Source organism: Pteronotus mesoamericanus, unplaced genomic scaffold (genome assembly GCF_021234165.1).
Source record: "Pteronotus mesoamericanus isolate MK-2021 breed Mesoamerican mustached bat unplaced genomic scaffold, CSHL_Meso_final scaffold_167, whole genome shotgun sequence".
Classification (NCBI taxonomy): Eukaryota; Metazoa; Chordata; class Mammalia; order Chiroptera; family Mormoopidae; genus Pteronotus; species Pteronotus mesoamericanus.
The window spans coordinates 21,980,533-22,000,006 of record NW_026555308.1 but is presented as its reverse complement, the minus strand read 5'-3'; the positions used below and the strand labels follow the sequence as shown (position 1 = coordinate 22,000,006).

Genomic DNA, 19,474 nt, shown 5'->3' with positions numbered 1-19,474 from the left:
TAGTTAAAAAAGGATGGCCCTGAAGAGTTGAGGTTTAAGTTCTAATTCGCATGATGCTTTGAGTTAGGCATCAAGGAGACGTCCTGTTTGTCAGTGCTCTTTAGAATTAAAAACATTACTGATAGTGTGAAGCATTTAAGTAACGGTGATGAGAGCGGACAGGAGAGTAATTTATAAAGGGATAAATAATCCACTTTGCCAGGGGCATCCACAGAAGACAGTGTAGGTGGAGTAGAGGGACCATCAAGTGAGATTTCATGGCAGGGAACCTTGTAGCATAGCAGGTAAGTTGCTGTTCGGTGTGAGTGGTTTTCCTCCACTCTATTTATGTGTCATTACCACACGCATTGGCCTCTGCGCTGGTCAGCTGAAACTGCATATTGACTCCCTGCTGATCTGAGTGGCTAAGAATGGCAGCTGCCTCCTCTGGGGTGCACAGTTCTCAAAAGCAGGTTTGAAGAAACAGTCTGAAAACTAGGTGGGGAACATTGTTCTCTATTTCTAGGAGTTGACCTTCAGTGGTCACCAGCCTAATGAGAACATTGAAATGTGGAATAGCAGATTGCTAATTAGCCTGGTGATTTGAATTTTCCAATTCTGGTATGGCTAAGGATACATGTGGTTGAGTCTGAATAGCCACAAACCCCACTTCTAATTGACCACAAATGCCTGTGGTCAGTGAGGAGTTGGGCCACGCTGATGAGTACTCGGTACCAGGGTTTAGGATTATTGGTATCTCATCTTCATAACTTAATCTGTGTCTGGCAAGACAGAGTGGACTAGGATTTCCCAATTTAAGTAACATACTGAAATGACAATTATTCATAGTATGGAAGAGGAAAGTCAATAGAAAATTATTCGGAGGAATTTTTTTTATTTGAATAAGCAGTACATGCATGTTAAAAGTATACAGTCTAAAACAGGTTTTTGTATTGCTTTTGAGCTAAGTGGTTTTTACTGTTTTAAAGGGTTGTAAAGAAAAGTGTAAAGAGACTGTGTGTTACTATGGAGGTTAAAATATTTTCTATCTTGGCCAGTAGTTTGGAGACATCTGGTTTATCAGTAACACTCTTCTGTTTCCCAAGTCACACGTTTTCCCATCCTGGAGGTAACCTTTATAGTCTGTTCTTCCCAGTCTGGCTCAGGTTGAGTTAGTAGAGTTAACTCTGGCTTTGAGATAGAAGGATGTTTACTTTGAGCACTAAGTGACTCTTGGATCATAAAGGGTTTCTTTTCACCTTGTGATTTTAACTATGGATAATTGGACTTTGGTGGACCCAAATAGTACCTCCTGAATTATATGTAATCCCAATTTAAAGGGTACCTAGCTAGGTGATACTGACCACTTAAACCCAACTCTTTATATTGAAAATTTTCAAAGACAAAAGGTGAAAGGATGACACAGTGGACAACCAAATACCCACTACTTAGTAAGACAGTTAACGTTTTGTCGTCTGTTTTATATTTCTCTGTCTTGTGGAACCTTGGAAATAATTACATTTTTTTGTAACCACCCCTACATACACACCGAGGATCTAATTAAAATCCGTTAATTGGATTTCATTATTAAGTTTTTTTAGCCTATATCCCTTCTATCTCTCTCCTCTTTTATAACTTTTTCAAGAGACCAGGCTATTTCAATAGCCCATGTCCTGGATCTGTCCAGTAGTTTCCCTCCTGTGTTACTTAATTTGTTCCCATCCCTGTTGGGGCACTTCTTATCTTGGGTAAGGTTTTAACATTGTCCCTCCATCCAGGCTTAAGTGGCTCATGTGGAGTGGAATAGGCGCTGGCCAGGGCTCTCCCACAGAGTTGTGTGGTCTTCAGCAGCCAATACCAGTCAGTGCCTGTTACCTGAGCCTGTGAGGTTCTGAACAACAGGCTAGAGGGAATGCCTGCCGCCCATTTTGTTTTCTGAGTCTTCTAGAGAGGGTGTTTTGGCTGCCTCAAAATCCCCTCCTGCGTCCCCTGGATGGAAAAAGTATTCGGTAAGTGCCCAGTGGCTTTGATTCAGCAAGCTGTGTTACAACATGGCACTCACTTGGCCTGGTCAGTTCTGGTGGCCTGGCAGCTGGTGCCCTGGGGGATGTGATGAAACAGTGCAGCCCACCATGCTCCTGGGAGTTACCGTGAACAGGCAGGCTGCCTTCGACACTGCCTTCATGTTGAGTCTACATCCATAGACTGTCTGGACGCTTGTTTTACACGATCTTGGTGTTAACTGGCTGGGCAAATCACCCTACTACGTATTGTTCCATAGGGGCTGAAAGACATCAAAACCTCTATCTCCACTTTTTTAGCTTGAAGCTAGTTTAGGGATGGCATTGAGATGGTCAGTTCTTTAAAGCCTGATGGGAATCTCATTTTGAATTATATTGGGTTTGTTACCAAAGCATATTTTTCCTTCCGAAAGTTGCTGCCTTCCAAAATATGGAGCTATGTCATAGTTTGTAGGTATTTTTGCTCAGTTTTTAAAAAAACATTCCTTTTTGGGAATGTCTTGGTCCTTCAGTGATGAGTTCTAGGTTGGGGAGGGTTGGATAGTGGGAAAACTAAGACTGAAAAATATTCTCTTGCCCTAAATTGGGTTACATTCAAAATAGAGACAAGATTTAGAAGTAATGGTTGGGTATTTGGTGTAAAGGATAAGCAGCCGTTTGTGGCAGACTGCAAGCATTTTGGGTGAGCCCCTTACAATCCCCCTAAATGCTGTTCAGATTTCTAGGATCAAACAGATACTACATCCCACTGTTGGGTGAAAGCAAAAGGAGTAATAATTGCTCCCAATGCATATGAGGATTTAAAATGTTTTTGAAGTTTAATCTTTACTGTATTTCCCCCCATTACGATTTAGTCTCCTTATACACACCTTGCCCCAGCAATCACCACACTGTTGTCCATATCCATGCGTCCCTTTTCCTTTTTGCTCAATCCCTCCACCCCCAAATCTCCCCCCACCGCAGCTGCCATCCTGTTCTCCCTCTGTAAATCTGTCCTCATAGTCCTTGTTAAGTTTCTTCATTAGATTCCACATTGAGTGAAGTACGGTATTCATCTTTCTTTGACTTGCTTAGCCAAATGTTCTCCAGGTCCATCCATTGCTGTCACAAGGGTAAAACTTTCTCTTCTTTTTCCCCTGGGTGGTATTCCATTGTATAAATGTCCTGTAGTTTTACAGGATTTAAATTTCTTCAGCCTGCCCTGGCTGATAGGGCTCTGTGGATTGAGCACCAGCCTGCAGAGTGAAAGGTGGTCCGTGCAATTCCCAATCAGGGCACATACCGGGGTTGCAGGCCAAATCCACATTTTGGGGGGGATGGAGTGGAGTGGGAGGAGAGGCACCCGATCCTCATTCGATGTTTCCCTCCCTTCTCAAAATAAAATCATCAAATTTATTTAGCCTAGTGGTGATAAAAGCCAAAATGAACGTAGGAAACAAAAGTTTTGGCCAATCCTTCCACGCTTCAGGACCTTACTGTGTTTGGGCGACGATTCATCTGGCTGCCCCTATTCCATTATTTAGGTTACCGAACTATTTGCAGGGCTATGGAATTGGGAGGGGGAATTGAGCATCAATCCTGGATGAAGTCTGGGTCTTGGCACCGCCCCCTCCTAGGTAGAGGCCTGCTCCAGTGGTGCCATCCTCTGCTGCCCCTCGCTGGGCACCGCCAGCTCTGCATGCAGCTGGTCCCTCACGAAGGGAGCCCCGCCTGACCTGCCCGCCCCCACACCCCCCGCAAGTTTCAGTCGGATTCTGTTGCTGCAAGGGCTCCCGCTCCCCAGGTTCGGCTGAGACCCCCGGACAGCGGCAGCCCCATCCAGCCCAGCGCTCCATCCCCGGGTTTCTCTTGTCACCCACTCCCAAACACCTGGCCCAAAGGGAAAGATTTTGCTGTCTGCGTGTGCCCAAGGGCACACAAGCGAATTCGCATGAACGAGCTGTATGACCCTACGCTCCTGGCACGTCGCGTGCTCCGGCCTTGGCAAGCGTGCTGGCCCCGCCACAAGCTTGGAGAATGACGGGCTCTGATCACTCAGGGTCGCGAAGGTCCCAGAACAGGCACCTAGGCACCCGTCGTGAGCGCAGACGCGGCCTGCCTGCCAAACGCGGGCTTTGGAGAGAGCCAATCACAGGCCAGTCTGTTCCACTCCTCCAATGATCGGACTGTTGCTAGGACCTGGGTTCCTGAGGCAGGATCTGCCTGCTTGGCCTCGCAGACTCACTCCCGACCCACCCCCTCCTTCCACCTCGCTGGGGGCAGTGGCGGGGGCGGGGGCGGTGGCAGGGGCAGGGAAGGGGGTTCGTCCTCTCATTTTAAACTTTCTCGTCTAGGTCTCTGCCTTCTGCCCACCACCCTGTGTGTGCGCCTTTGTCATCCGGAGTAACTTGGTCTGGGCGCTTCAGGGCATTATAATGCCTTATAAGGCGTCAACGACATCTATTGGTGGTGTCCATCGCTTTGGTCTGTGGAAGGAGCTGGTTTGGAAGGGCGGAGCCTCGGGCTACTCCGGGGCCCATGACCCTGTGCCTGCCCCTCAGTTTCCCCATTGTAACGAAACGACTTCTAATGTCCTGTGTAGGCTCGCTCTGATTTTTTACCTACATATCTCTCATTCCAGAAATAGCCCAAGGAGGTCAGCATTATCCAGCATTGCAGTGCACAACAGTTGGAAGGGGTCAAAGGGGGTTGCCCTGGCAGAGCGCTTAGAGGGCAGACCTGTTGTCCTGAAGACCCTGAGGCCAGCCCCTGCTTCTCTTTGGCATTCAAGGCCCTCTGGCACAGCCAGGCCCCCAACCTACCTCTCTAGCCTCACCTGCTATCAGGCGTCAGTTCACAGTCCCATCCCATCCTCCTCTGTGCATGCGCTTTCCCCCCACTGAATGCTCTTGCTTTCCCCACACTCCTGGGTAGCCGCTCCTAACTTTGAATTGAATGGTGGCCGCTCAGAGCTCTCGCCCAGAATCAGATGTCAGAAATGTTAGGGAGTGCAGACACCCCAATCTCTGCCCTTTTCATCTCTTAGACATGTATAATCTGATGCCGCAGTCACAATCAAACCTAGATTTAGGACTTGAAGATAATTTTCAGTGACTACTCACTGTTTAGAAAGATGAGATTTCTGTCACTCAGCAAAGTCGTTTTCTAAATGAAGGGCTGTCAGTGGAAAGCTTAAGATCTCAGGATTTGAATTCTCATCCTGCCATGTCCTAGTTATATGACATAATTTCTCGAGTTCCTTAGCCTTTCAGAGTGTCAGTTTCCATATTTATAAAATGGGAATAATAGTCTACCTCATAAAAACACCTGGCATTAACCAGGTACTTAATGTGCTTAATGACCAGACACTGTTCTAAAGGCTTCATATTGTGTTAATTCATATAATCAGCTTCATTTTGCAGAGGAAGAAACTAAGACTTGCGCAAAAATCCCACTGCTACTAAGTGAACTAATGGGGATTTGAACCCAGGGAATTTGACACCTATAGCCAAAAGCAGAACCACAATCCTGTTCTGTCTCTCAGAGGTATAGGGTTGCTATGAGAGTTTAACAAGCTAAGCAGTGATTGGCAGCTAGCAGGTTCCCAGTACACGCCAGTTGTGATTAATAATAGAAACATTGGTCAATACCTATGCATCAGGGTGGGGCAGAGGCTCTGGCTCCAGGACTTGGCTGCCAGACCCTCAGAGGCAGAGGCAGGGGTGGCAGCCAGGGCAGTGAGCTGGGTCCTCCAGGAGGGAACTTCCAGGAGGCCCAAGGGCTCTCAGAGACTGAGGCCCGGAGAAGAGAAAAAGGCATGGTAGGTGCCTGGCTGCAACAGGGGAGGTGTCAGTATTTTACAAGACCAGGTCTCCTGCCCACATTTCTCTTCTGGACCCGGCAGGACCCAGAACCTGTGCAGAGATTCTGGATGTCTCTGTAGAGCACCAGGGGGCAGTCACTTACTGTCCTATCCGGGCCTAGAGGAAGGAAAGGGGCAGGGAGAACTCTGATGCCCATCCTCAGGGCATCCTGCAGGGGGCAGTCTCAGAGCTTGCCTTGGTATCGTTCCAGCCCCCGGGCCGGTGGGGCCAAGGCTTCATTTCTGGAACTGGCCTGTACAGCCTGAGGCCTGAGCTGGCCAGGCCTGCTGCCTGCTTGGTGGGGATTGATTACTCCTCCAGAACCATTTTTCTTCTCACCTGGAGTGCACTGCCTTGGGGCTCCAGAGCCCCTGCTTAGGGATTGGCCTGTGGGACCACTCACAGGGTTCAAAGCTTTCCGGGGTGGTCAGGCCTAGGGAAGAGGGATCTTCAACAGGGTCGTGGAGGGGATTGTAAAAGGATAGCTCTTCGACCATGGATGAGAGAAGGAGGGGGGCTTGGTGGGGAGAGGGCACAGCGACCTCTCTGGTTATTTATTCACCTGATTAAATTCTTAATCTCCCTATCTATCCCATTGTCCCTCCCAGTCTGAACACAGACTCTTTTATTTTAAAAGATTTTATTTATTTTTAGAGGGAGGAAAAGAGAGGGAAAAAGAGGGAGAGAAACATCCATTGGTTTGCTGCCTCTTGCACCCACCCCAACCAGGGACCAACCCACAACCACAACCCGATTCCTAACTAGGAATCGAACCTGCGACCTTTTGCTTTGGGGGGGATGATGCCCAACCAACTGAACCACACTGGTCAGATTTCTGCAGCCATCTCTAAGCAGACTTAAAGGACTCTTAAGAACTCGTCTTGTGGAGGGGAAATGATGTGGGGGAAAAAAGGGGTTACCCAGACCTGCCCTGGGGTCAGGGCCAAGACTGAAGCCTTCCTCATGAATGGCCCTTCTTGGTCCTGCAGAGACCTATCCTTAACTCCTTGGGTATCCCTGGGACTTTGGCCTTCCTACCATTGTTAGGGGACCGACCCTGGGCAGCCCCCAGGCTTCATGATTCCCCCTTGATTCCTGTTCTGCCCCACACTGTCGGGGCAGGAGGGGTCTCAGATGCCACCCAGATCCCTTAAAATGGAAACTGAGCTCAGAGCAGGGCTGAATCGCAGTTCGTGTCTCCTAAACACAGATCTGCTCCTGCCCCTTCTATCCATTATTTAGTCCAAGCCCTCCTGGCAGGTTCAGGTTCTGCCCTGTTGACCCAGGGGCTGGGTGTAACCTCCTTCTACTGAGGCAGAACATCCAGTGCTGCATCTTGATTCAACCACTGCCACCTGAGGCTGGGCAGGGTGGAATACCAGACAGGTAGGTGAGCAAGGCTGGAAGGAAGGGTGGGAGGGGGGCGTTATGCTGCAGGGACCCCTCGCATGGCTGGGCAGTTTTCCCCAGGAGGTCCAGATATGACCTTTTCTCTCTGGACAGGGAGTAGGGAGCCCTGACCCTCAGTCTGCCCCACAGAGGAGAGGGAGGTAGCAGATTGCTCACTGAGGCTCTCCTACCTCCGTGCTCCTACTTGAGGTCATCCAGCGATTCTGCTGTTGATCTGGACCTGTCTCTTCCTAGCTAACTCTGGGATCCCTGGCACGTTTCATGCTACCAGCTCTCCCAGCACAGCTAGCAGTTGGTAGAGCTATCAAATAAGAAGCCCGTGAGGATGTGGTTCATCCTTGAGAGGCAGGATTATATATATACAGTGAAGTCTCAAGTTACCTGGCCAGGTGGAGGAAGAGGTGGAGAACCCAGAGCCTTGACTAAGAGGATGGCACCAGGCATGGGATGAGTTCCTGCTTACTGGTGGGTCTCCCCAGGGGACCCTCTGCTCCCTAGGGCTGGCACACAGGGACCTTGGTTGATGGACAGACAGTACACATTTAACCCCCATTTCACCTAGCGCCCAAATCTGGCTAAGACCAGCCCAGGCTTGCCCAGTTGCCCTCACACATGCAGCCTCCTCCCTCTCCCTTCCAGCTTTGGTTCTGGGCTGGCAGCTCCTTGGTGCTCTGTGTACCTGGACCTGGGGCCAGGTTCTGAGCTCTGGGGGGGTTGTCCCAAACCTCCGGTCCCCACTGTGTGCATGTGGAAGTGTGGGTGGGCTGCAGGGAGTCCAGTGTAAGACCAGCAGATAGAACCCTGATCAGCTTGATTCCTGCTCTGCCCTGGGCTCTGCCAGGGTAGGGTAGGGTAGGGTAGGGTAGAACTTGGGTGGCTTCCAGAAAACCAAAGAGTCTGGGGTCTCTGTTAACCCAGTGTCCAGTGCCAGGCCAAGGGCCCCACTCCTGATCCTTCTCTCCTTTATTCCTTTGGTTGCCCCTCCCCCACCACAAAGATTCTCTGGCCACACTCCTTGGACCCAGCACTGGGGACCTCTTGGCAACTTTTGCCTCCCACTGTGCCCTCTCCACAGAGCAGCCTGCAGCTGGCAAAACCTAGGCTGATTCTGTAGCAGGGAAAATGATGGTATCTGGAAACAATTCTCTCACCCAGCAGCCAAGGGCTGGGGTCTGCTCGACCTCACAGAGACAAAGAGCTCAGCAAGCCCCAGGTCATGAGCCACAGCCTTGGCAGATCCCCACCGTCCCCCACGCCCTCCCCATTCCGCCACTTCCCATCTGTCACCACACACTGCAGAGCCTGGTGCCGCTGCTGCATCAGGCACCTGGTTCCCGTTCCTCTCCCCGGGAGAGCCCGGGTTCCCCCTCTCCCTGGCAGGACCCATGTCCCCTACATCTCAGCAGCACATCGCCCCCGCCTCTTGGCTGGCTCCTACCAATCGCTTTTCTTTAAGATATGGAACCTGTTTCTTTTCATAAGATTTTATTTTTAGAGAAGGGGAGGGAGAAAGAGAAGGTGAGAAACATTAATGTGTGATCATCTCCCGAGTGCTCCCTAGTGCTCCCTACTGGCCGCAACCCAGGCACGTGCCCTGACTGGGAATCGAACCGGCGACCCTTTGATTCACAGCCCAGTGCCCAATCCACTGAGCCACACCAGCCAGGGATGGAACCTGTTTCTAAAGCAGAGATGCTTAAACCCTTTGCTGGTGCCGTAGCCTCCAACGCATGACCTTCAGTGCCCTCCGAGACAGGGCCCCACCGCCCTCCCTCATTTGTCCTCTCTCTCTCCCTTCACTTGCTGCTGCTTCTCCAGCCTGAAAATGCCAGCCTTCCAGCCCTCGCCTCTGCTATTCCCCCTTGGCTATCACACCAGGGTCACTTCTGGAAATCCCTTTTCCCCACTCCATTAAGACTGCAGCATGCCCTAGCCCCTCTCTGATGCATAATGCTGCTTGTCACTGAGCTCTTTCCTTCACTTGTCCCTTCGAGAGCAGGGACTTGGACTGACTGGCTGAGTGCTGGGCCAGAAGCGGTGCCAATAGGGAGGGCAGATTTCACAACTCCCCTCCCTGGGAGAGACCTGGGAATCAGTCTGGAACTGAGGGAGCCTTGTGTGCTCTGCAGATCTCTGGGAGAGCCAGCACCAGCCGGGGTGACCAGCAGCCACAGGAACTTGAGGTCCTCGAGGGAGCCTCCCTCATCAGCCGGGAGCGTGGAGCACTGCCCTCAGACCCCTTCAGCTGAGCAGAGGGGCCCAGTTGCTAGCATTCATCAAATCAAGGCCAATATCTGAATCTGCAGACTTGAAGGACATCAGAGGCCTTTAGAGAAGAACCCATTGAAAATCAGGGAAATGCTTGGAGAGGTTTGGAACTGCTCCTGTGTCACAGCAGCAGGGCAGGGACTCACCAGGTATCCCAAAGCCCGGTGCCACCCCTTCTCAATGGAGACCCCAGACCTGAGCCTGCCAGCCCTGACCACTCTGCCCACAGGTGCTGCCTCAGATTCCACATCCTCCGAGCTGAGCTCTGGGCGCGGGGCCATCGCCCCTCGACCCGCTCCGCCTCTGCCTGTCTGCTCCCCCACTCCCGCCCCCATGTAGCCCAGGCCGGCTACGAGAGGACCTCTGCCTGTTTCCTCCTTTCTTACATTAGTTTCCCATGGAGACTGGGGCCTGTTTCCTTTGCAGGGAGTGAATTCCTTCCCTCCCACCTTGCCTGTGTCCCAGCTGTTTGCCAGATGATGGCCTGAACCCTAGGGACTTCAAAGCTGCTGCCCTCGGACCCCGCTTCTACAGCACTGACGGCACCCCAGGCGCTGACCCCTACCTGCCCCAGACCATGGCTCGGGACTCTGGGCCTGAGACGCCTAGAAGCTCTCTCCAGGCCATTTTGCACCCTGGCTCCCTTGAGCAGCCGTGTGGTCCCTGGGCTCAATTGCATCCCTGTCCTCCTCTTCCTGAGGTCCCACCAAACCTCATTTGCAGCGCTTTAAGCAGTGGAACCCCAGTCCCCCAGCCTTCCCGTCTCAGCTGACCTGCCCCCCGCCCTGTGCCTGTGGCCGCACAGATGTCCCTTGCCCCTCCAGGACCAGCGGTGTGGACTAGGGCAAGTTTCTTCACTTCTTTGAAGCTCAAGTGTGCCCAGTTAAGCAGGACTAACCAGACCTCTTCCTAGGGCTGATGCGAGGATTATCTTGTCAAAGGCTTGGCATCAGCTTTCCCACACTTCAAGGGCACTGGCTGCGGAGGCGGTGCCCTTGTTACAGCTCTGACAAGGTGGGAGGGTGAAGCCACACCTCTGGAGGCCAGGGCCATCCTATTGCCAGCCACAAAGTTGCTGGTGATCAGAGCAAGGGCGAGAACTAGACAGGCTGACTCTGGGTTGCGGCCATGGGAGCCTGGAGATGTCCAGGATACACCTGAGGTGCGGGGGGGCGGGGATGTGTCTGGATGGAGGACGGCAGATTTAGGAGACTGGAGCTTAGGAAATGAGTGAAAAGTGGGAGGGTGGGTTCAGACCCAGACCTGCGCTGCCAGCTTGGCCAGTACAATCGTTGGTCCATGTGTTTATTTCCCTGTTGGCTTCCCTCCAGGTCTGGCGAGGCCTCCGAGGGCAGACACCTGCTTTGGCTTTATTCCTGCTCCATATCGCGGTATCCCAGCAGGGAGCCTGCATCAGAGAGGGGACACAAGGAAGCTGGGCAGCATCAGGGGTGGCGCACCCTGGGGAGGCAGGGCTGTGGGCTTAGAAAAGAATGCAGGAGTATCTATCTTGCCACAGCCCCAGGCACCTTGTCTGTGGAGACAGTGTGTGGTCTCAAACTCTTGAGGACCTGAGACACGGCTCCAATGCCCCCGCTCCAAACTCTCCTTGGGCCAGGTAAGAGGCTGGTGGGTTAGACAAGGGCAGACAAAGGAGAGGCCGAGGTGGGTGTGACTGTTCCTGCCTGACCCAGTCAGGGGAGGACCTCGTGGCGCGACCCTCCCTGTCAGGGTCTTTGCCACTCTTCCTGGGAACCTAGGTCTAACTTTCTGGACGCCACCCTCAGGCTGGAAAGCCCAGGGCCCATCGTCATGCATAAGCATGGGGGGAGCGGGGAGGGGTCCTTTGACTAGACCCTCCTCCCCTCAGAAAGTCACCACACCTCCCATATGTGGTCCTGTCTCTCTCTAGGAGGATGACAAAGTTATGAGGAAGTCAGTAATAGACTCTGAGCTCCCAGAAGCTCCCCTCCCCGTGCCGTGCTGTCCCCTTCCACCTGACCCCAGACTAGGTGTCCCTGAGAACCCAAGCCTGGGCCAGGAGCCTCTCCTGGTTTCCTTGGCTGTTGGGGTTTTGATTGCTGGTTATAATCATTACTTCTCTCTCAGTGGACACTGGACTGGAGGGCAGGGCTGTGCCCTGTGATGGATACCACTGTACTCACAGGGCCCGCCATGGGGCTTGGCCCACAGCAGGCCCTCAGCAAATCTGAGGAACCTGTGAGCCAGCAAATGGCACCAACTCCTAGGCCTCGACACACACCAGAACCTGAGGCAGTCGTATGCAATTTCTTTGAACTTTATTTGAGAAAAACAGAACATAAACATATCAAAAGAGCATACAGGCTGACAGGTAGGGATGGCCAGTGATTGCTAATGGGAGGGTCTGAAGCAGGTCTAAGGCCTTTACTTGGCTCCAGGCTAATCGGACTTCCCAGCTTCTGGGCCCCCAAGCTGGGCACGAGCTTCGAAGGTGACAGGGATGGTGATCTCTGCTGACTGGCTGGCTGGCTTGGGCATCGGAGCCTCCACGGTGAGCGTGCCCTCAGGGGACAGGGAAGAGGACACCAGGGTGGGGTCCACACCAGGAGGCAGCCTGGACATGCAGAGAGAGAGAGGACAAGAGTCTCACACAGTTAGGTCACTGCACCCTCCTCCCACCCCCCACCATCTGGCCCACGACTCACGTGTATTTTCGCGTGAAGCACCGGGAAATGAATCCATGCTCATCCTGTCTCTCTTCGTGCTTGCCTGGAAAGGGGGAGGAGGTCAGAGAGTGTGACGAGGGGCCGCCTCTCAGGCCAGCCTACAGACAAACACGCCCCACCTGGCGGCCTGGACTCATGGCCGACCCAGACTGGTGGAGGGATTTGGGGGCCCCAGGCTGTCCCAGGTCCTCACAAGTTTCTGCAAAGTTTGTCTGCCTGGCGCACACACCCCCTCCACGACCGGGGTTGGGCAGGAACGGCTCTGGGGAACCTGGTTATTTGCAGGGAGTGGCTAGGGGAGCGATCTCCGCTGGAAGGGCGATTCTTCCCCTAATAGATTCTTCCTCTAATAGTTTTTTAAGACCGAAAGGTCCCTTAGGAACTATCCGCACCCTCTCTTCGGGAGAAAGGGGCCCAGGCCGGGGTCAGGGCCAGGCTTCCCGCCCTGCCAGCTTCATCCCCGCAGGGCCGGGGTGGGAATGGGGGGCTCACCAGTGATCTCCACCACACCATCCTTGGTCTTGACCGTCAGCTCCTCGGGGGCGAAGTGGTTGACGTCCAGGGACACCCGCCAGCGGTCGGCCGTGTGCTGGATCTCCGAGATGCCGCTGCTGAGTTGCCGGTTGAGCGCGCGGCTGTAGACGGGCGCGGCCACTACCCTGGGGCTCTCGCCGGCAGCGGGCAGCGGGCGCACGTAGCCCGGCCAGCCGCTGTGGCTGAACAACTGCGACCACTCCTCCGGCAGCCGCGGCATTCCGAAGGCCTGATCGAAGAGGCGGCTGTGGCTCGGGTACCAGTCGCGGAAAGGGTCCCAGCTAGGGCTCCGCAGGAGCGAGAAGGGAACGCGGCGCTCGGCCATGCTGACTCGGTTCTGCGCGTCTCGCTGAGGCTCCGAGGAATGTCGGGCGCTGGAGCCAGGCGTGCTTTTAAAGGGCTTCAGCCGGATATTTTTAGCAGGAGGTGCTTCAGTTCTCTATTAACGGCAATGACTCGTTGTGGCAGCTCCTCCCCGTGCATACCGGGGCGGGGGCGGGGCGAGGAAGGCTCTACCCACATCTGGAAACTTCTCTGGTTCTAAAAACACGAATGACTGAAGCGCCGAGGTTGATGCAGTGCCCACTGCCGGACACTCGCAGGCTGGGGCGCTAACGCATTGGACTGCTGTCGGTGGACAGTCCCATTCTTTTGCCCAGGTGGACAAAGCTGAGAGATGTTGAGCCGCTTGTCCCAGGCCACAAAACTAGAAAGTGGCAGAGCCAGATTTGAACCACTGGGTATATGAGATATGTCTTAAGGAGCAGCCTGGTGTGGCTTTTAGGAGCGTGGGCCATGGAGCCAGGCTGCCTGAGTTCACATCCTGGTTCTGCCACTAACTGGAAGAACTTGTGAGAGTTAGACTGTGTGCTTCCATTTCCCCATCTGGAAAATGGAGATGATGATGATGATAATGCTTATATCGTATGAGGATTCAGTGACTTACTGCAAGCACGACCTTTAACCCAGGGCCTGGTATGTGATGATTGTTACTTATTGTTATTATCTACCAGGAATTGAAGAGAGGGAGGAGGAAGGCGCGTATGTACCTATCCCTGTTGCATGTGTGGGTCTGACTGTTTCCCCCCTGCCTGGAGCAGCGGGGCGTGCGCGGATGAGAAACCCCAGGTCCAGTGCTGAGAGGGAGTCAGAGGGAAGGAAGATATTGTCAGTCTCCACATTACGTCTATGTTGTGAGCAAGGGAACATCACCGAAAGGAGTCATGCACCCATATTTGCCTCTTTCCACAATGCTAGGTTCACTAGGGGAGACCTCCCACACAGGTTACACACAGAGAGGGGAGTTTCCAGGAGCAGAGCAAGGCATTCAGCGCCAAGTCCTGGTCACTGGCGGCAGGGCCTGCAGGTGGATCGGCAGGCATCCCTCTCAGGCCAGGCTGCTACAGTGGCAGCACGTGTCCGGTGGAGAAGTTCAGCAGGGCTCCAGTCAGGACCCTGTAGTACAGCCAGGCTCAAGCGCCAGGTGGTCGGAGTTCTGAGTTTTGATAGCCCACAAGGGGTGGAGGTCCCACTCATATTGGTGTCCTGGTGGAATCCTTTTCCAAACATTTAACTTGTGGTTTTGGGCCTTCTGGGCCCTTCTGGAACACCTAAGGGTGTTCCCATTACCTCATTCCTGATGTAGCACTTTACATAACTGTCATGGCTGACAGTGACTTCATATTAAATTGTCAAAGGTGTCCAAAAAGTCTGCTCTGCACTTGCCCTGTACAATGTATTTTTCCTTGAGAACAGGGAACGTGGAATGCAGCAACTTTGAATCTAGTCTGGGCTTTTCCATTGACGTACTGTGTGACTTTGGGCAAGGGCCCTCATCTTTCTAGGCCTCAGGTTCCCTTTTCGAAAATGATGATCATAAATCTCCTTTTGTTTTTGATTCCTACAGTACAAAGGAAGAGGGGGCTCTAGCTGGTACAGTTTGCTAAATGGTGCTTGTAGCCCGAGGCCTGCCCCTTAACCCTGCCTCTGCCTGACCCCTGTGGGATCCAGGCCCCAATCCCCCACCTCTGGGAGAAGGTGGTGTCCCAGGCTCCTGCCATAATCCTAACGTTCCCTCTTTCCTGCCTTCATAGGCATGACCCTGGTCCAGCCTTCCTTTTCACAACTTATATCCTATTATCCCTTCTTTTTAGGTGAGGAAACAGGTTGAGAGGGACTGGCCCGCTGTCTCCTGTAAGACACCAGCAGAGTAAGCGTCTTGCCTCTAGTACTCAGGGCTCTTAACCTTAGCGGCTCCTTCCTTGGAGTTCCCCTCTACCTCCCTTCCTGAGACCCACTCTGCTTGTTGCCCCTCTCCTGGGGCAAAGGCTGTACTCTGTCGGTCCTACAGAAGACCTTGCTCTGCGCGGGACATCTGGAGGCCAGATGGCAGGACACTTAACCTCAATGAACTAGGGGTAACAAGTGTCATGCTCTCTCTGCGCCTCAGTTTCCTCTTCAAGAGAGAGAGATCCTGAATGCCTTTCTTTCTTACCCACTTGCTCTCCATCAGGAAAGAGCTGGGGCCAGGCCATGCAAATCTGAGGTCACCTCTGGAACGGCCTCTGAGCACCTGGGGGTCTCTTAGGCCAAGTGTGCAAGGTAGACAGGACCCCTGCCCTCTGCCCCACCTCCCTTGATGGATCACCTCACGAGCCCAGTGGGTCATAGTTGGGAGCTACTGGCTACTTGACAAGGGTCTCAGCTTCCAGGATCCCTAGGCCTTCACTCCTTGGCAATCCCAGCCCCACCCATCCCCAGCTCTATAAAATCAGGATGAGGTCAGGAGTTGGGAGGGCCCTCATCTGTTGTTGCCTGCCCACCTTGGCCCAGACTGGAGCCCAGGTAGGTGCCCCACCCTAGAGGGAGCTGTCAGGTATAGTCATGGATGCTTTCAGGTGTGGTCCTGCCAGGCCCAGCCACGCTTTGGGTGGAGGCTGCCTGGCTGCCGGCACTTTGTAGACAAAAGCTCACTTCATAGCTCCCTTCATCTTGCCTGCAACTAGGCGGGAGGATCCAGCCAGGGGAAGTTGTGCAACCCGAGGGGTAACAACCCCAGCACTCTGCCCACAGCGTGTGCTGGAGGCGGCATAGAGAACTCATATTTACCTTCAATGGACCAGTTCTTGAGGGACTCTGCCAATCACAAGGGAGGGGACATGGGTGGCTCTGGGTCATGGTAAGAGGTGGTGTGGTGTGGGAGGACTGGGTTTTAGGGTCAGACAGGCTGGGCTGGAATTTGGGTGCTGCTGTTCATTGGCCTGGTGACCTCTCTGAGCCCACATTTTCCCATCTGCAAAATGTGGCTGATAATGCATCTATCTTGCAGGATTGTGGTAAATCTCAAATGCAGTAATGCATGTGAAGTGCCTGGTGCTCAGTAAGTGTTGATCATTATTGAGGAGAGTGGGCCTTTAATTTTGCATATTGAGACTTAGACTAATGAGAATCACCCAGTTGTATGCACTTTAAAGCTTGTCCAGGTATCTTATCAGACTCCCGTTATTGAAATGAGGGAACTGAAGGTCAGAACTGCCCAAGGTCACAAAGCTGGAAGGGGGTGTGAGGTATTGGAACTCAGGCCTCCTGATTGTCTGTCCTTCAGGGGAAAGGCTTCCCAGGCAGCCTGGGGAGCGCTGTGAGCGTCTGGGTGCAGGGTGCTTTGTTCAGAAAAGGGTTGCCTCTCAGGACAGAAGTGTTGGGCCAGACTCTCTGGGGTCCCTCCAACCCTGACAAGATGTCCTTCCTCCAGCAGGTTGTACCCCTGAACCCAGGCACAGGGCTTGGTAAGAGAAGCAAGGGCTGGATGTCAGCCCCCACTTGCACACCTGCCCAAATGTTCTTTGACAATCATCTGCTGTAGCATTCCAGTCACTGAGCTGCCAAGGGTAGTTTATCTGGGATTATGAGGACAGCTAACTCCACCCCCAGGGATTTCCCAGAAGCCGAGGCAGGGTAGAGGGGATGGGAGGGGAAGTAAGGGGAGGCGGGCATTGCAGGGTCTGGGATTACTTAATTGGAGGGGCCCTCAAAGTCTGGGACACTCTGCAGCAGCCCCTAGACCAGCCTCCCAGCCTGGCACTGTGCCTGAAACCTTGGCCACACTAGCCACACCCTTGGCTGGCCTATGCCAACTGTGGATGAGGCAGCTTCTCAGAGAAAGTTCGAGAATATTCAGGCAGCTGACAGAGCTCTCCGGAGAGGCCTGACAGCTGACACATTGTGCCTGTCACTGAACCTGCTGGGAACTGAAAATGTGGGCAGCAGTAATTAGAGCACATGGGGGTGGGTGGCACCAGATCCTTCTGGAAGTGTCTAGACATTGATCCTCTAGGAGTCCATGTCCAAAAACCCATTTCCAACCTGCCCGCCCACTGCGCCTCTGGCTTCTGGCTGGCCTGGGGATAACCTTGCCCCCATCACCACTGGAAGGGTGCCAAGGAGGGGCCAGGTGGAAGGGGATTCATCCTCTGGCCCCTAAGGCCCTCCTGTCCAGCAGAAGGAGTCTGTCTAGCTTGGGAGTGTGGGGACCTGCATGTCTCTGACTCTGTGACCTTGGCCAGCGGCCGGCTCCCGTGACTCATTTTCTTCATCTGTACAATGAGACCATGGGACTGGATGTTCTGTAAGACTCCTTCCAGCAACATGAATCAACAATTTCTCCTCCACTTTCTCCCCTCCCCCCAGATCCCCTGCACGGCCTGCTCTGCCATCTAATGCTGCTGGAAGGAGTGTGTGTACGGTGAGTGGAAGGCAAGGGGTGAGGGAGGATGTGGAGAGGTGGCATCCTGTGGTGGTCGTGAAGGTGGGAGGCGCTATGGCTGAGGCTGCAGCACCCTCGTGTCTTAGTTGTCCTGAGAGCCTTTCTCAGACGAAGGGGTCCTGGAGAAGGGAAGGTGCTTTGTGACAGGACCAATGTGTTGAATAAACTCTCAGGTGAGAGAGGCTGGTGAGAGGCCAGCGGGCTTCCAAGAGCATGTCAGAGAGGCAGGGGACAAGGGCACGATGGTACCAGCTGGGACACCCAAACTGGGCATGTGCACTTGTGACTTGCTTCACTGGGCCGGGGAAACCAATGAAGAAAAACAGTACAGGAAAGACCTGTCCAGCTGCCTGGCTACTGTGTGTGTTGGGAAGGGAAAGCTTGGAGGTGGGGGGGGGGGGGGGCGGGGGGAGGGGTTTCCCTGAAGCCCCATTTTGTGGAGAGGGAGACCAGGAGAGAACCTAGTGCACCCCGAAGGCTCACATCCTGGGAAGGTTCCCCGACCCCCATCCCATTTCCCCCTCCCTGTTACCAATGCAGAATTAGTTTCCTGTTTTCCTGCCAGCCTTCCTGTCAGTATTTTTCCCTTTTCCCAAGGTACAGAACAGAGGCTGATTCCAGTCCTTGGGAGGGACAGGGGCTTGGTACCCTGATACCCTCCCCATCTTTCCCTAGGGATCTGGCGGTGAGGACGAGCTTCAGACTACCAGGCTGCCTTCGACCCTCCCCCAGGACTCTCCTAGTCCACGACTTGCTTTGTGCCCCTCCTGGCTGTTACCAACCGGCAGTTTTTCCTCTCTCTGTCGCCCTCTGGTGTCTTCCTGCTGCCACCACACCTTGCCTTTGGGCCCCTGCCCTTTCCCAGGGTTTCTGGAACTGCTCATTCTCTGGCTCCCTTGTGTACTCATTTGACAAACATTTTAAGGGCGCTTATTTTGGAGGGTGGCGGAGGCCAATAAAGCATGGGGTGGGCTCCAGCAGCTCACAGATTTAGGGAGAGGGAGACATGCCAACAAACACTGGAACGAGGGCATAAGGCTTTATAGGCAGGAACAGAGCCAGCACTGAAGGAACCCAGAGGCAGGAGTGGCCACCACAGCTGGAGGCCAGGGGCTCTTCCGAGTAGGAGACAGCTTAGCTGAGCCTCATGTCAACCTGTGGCAATGAAAAGACATCCTTGGGGGGCCCAGGGAGGAGGGTGAGCTGAACTGGGGTCAACCAGAGTAAAGGGAGGTTGGAAGGCTGGCAGGAGGAAAGGTGGAGCCATTCAGAAGCCTTCCAAGCCCTAAGAGCTTGATCACAGGATGCAGGGTCCACACGGCAGAAAGTTCTGTTTCATTAATTCAACAGTGTGTCCGCAGAGCCAGGGGCTGTGTGGCAAACAGTAGGTGTTCAGTGAGCATGTGTGGACTGAGTGAATGGAAGGTCAGATCTGCATTTTAGAGCAGGATAGATTGGAGGCGGCAAATGGTGGGTATAGGAGGGGTGCTCGTGCAGGTGCCCAGGATTGTTGGGCCAGGAGGTGGGGCAGAAAGGGAAGTGGTACCGCCTGGGGTGCAGGGAGGACAGCGTCAGGCTGAGCAATGAGGAAATGGAAGGGGGGCGGGGGAGTGGGGAAGGAGCAGGTTCCAGCTCGGTGTGAGACAGGCTGAATTTTCAGGCCCACCTTTGTGTTTCATGATCCCCTGCCCAGGGGGTGGCATGTCCAGAGCAGGGCCAGATATGGGCTCCTTTTAGCCCCAGGAGCTTGTCTGAGACCCAGTTTTGCTGAATGTTGTAGAGGGTTAAAGAGACAGATGCTTTTTGGAACGGCTTCCTCAGGTCAGAAACAGAGCGACTGGCCAAAGGGCTCCTCGGGTGCCCCTTCTAAGTCAGAGGGAAAGAAAACCTGGAAAGGTCATGTGCGGACACAGCCATGGGCTTCAGGAGCCTGGCCTCCCTGCTCTGTGG

General features: G+C 53.6%; 1 protein-coding gene across 1 annotated transcript; it reads right to left on the bottom strand.

The window, feature by feature from the left end:
* Window positions 1-11,805: 11,805 nt before the first annotated feature.
* Window positions 11,806-13,141, bottom strand: HSPB1 (heat shock protein family B (small) member 1). Its single transcript, XM_054589759.1, has 3 exons — window positions 12,721-13,141; window positions 12,208-12,271; window positions 11,806-12,116 (listed from the first exon to the last, which is right to left on the bottom strand). Exons 1-3 carry the CDS (start codon window positions 13,085-13,087, stop codon window positions 11,942-11,944), a joined length of 606 nt encoding a protein of 201 aa, XP_054445734.1. The 5' UTR covers window positions 13,088-13,141; the 3' UTR covers window positions 11,806-11,941.
* Between the last annotated feature and the right edge of the window lie 6,333 nt (window positions 13,142-19,474).

Bases quoted from the DNA above. Each gene is read 5' to 3' on its own strand.
- HSPB1 (XM_054589759.1), bottom strand. From the start codon at position 13,087: ATGGCCGAGCGCCGCGTTCCCTTCTCGCTCCTGCGGAGCCCTAGCTGG. The intron at 12,272-12,720 runs GTGAGCCCCCCA...CCCCCTTTCCAG, and splicing joins TGGTGTGGTGGAGATCACTG to GCAAGCACGAAGAGAGACAG. The intron at 12,117-12,207 runs GTGAGTCGTGGG...CTGCATGTCCAG, and splicing joins TGCTTCACGCGAAAATACAC to GCTGCCTCCTGGTGTGGACC.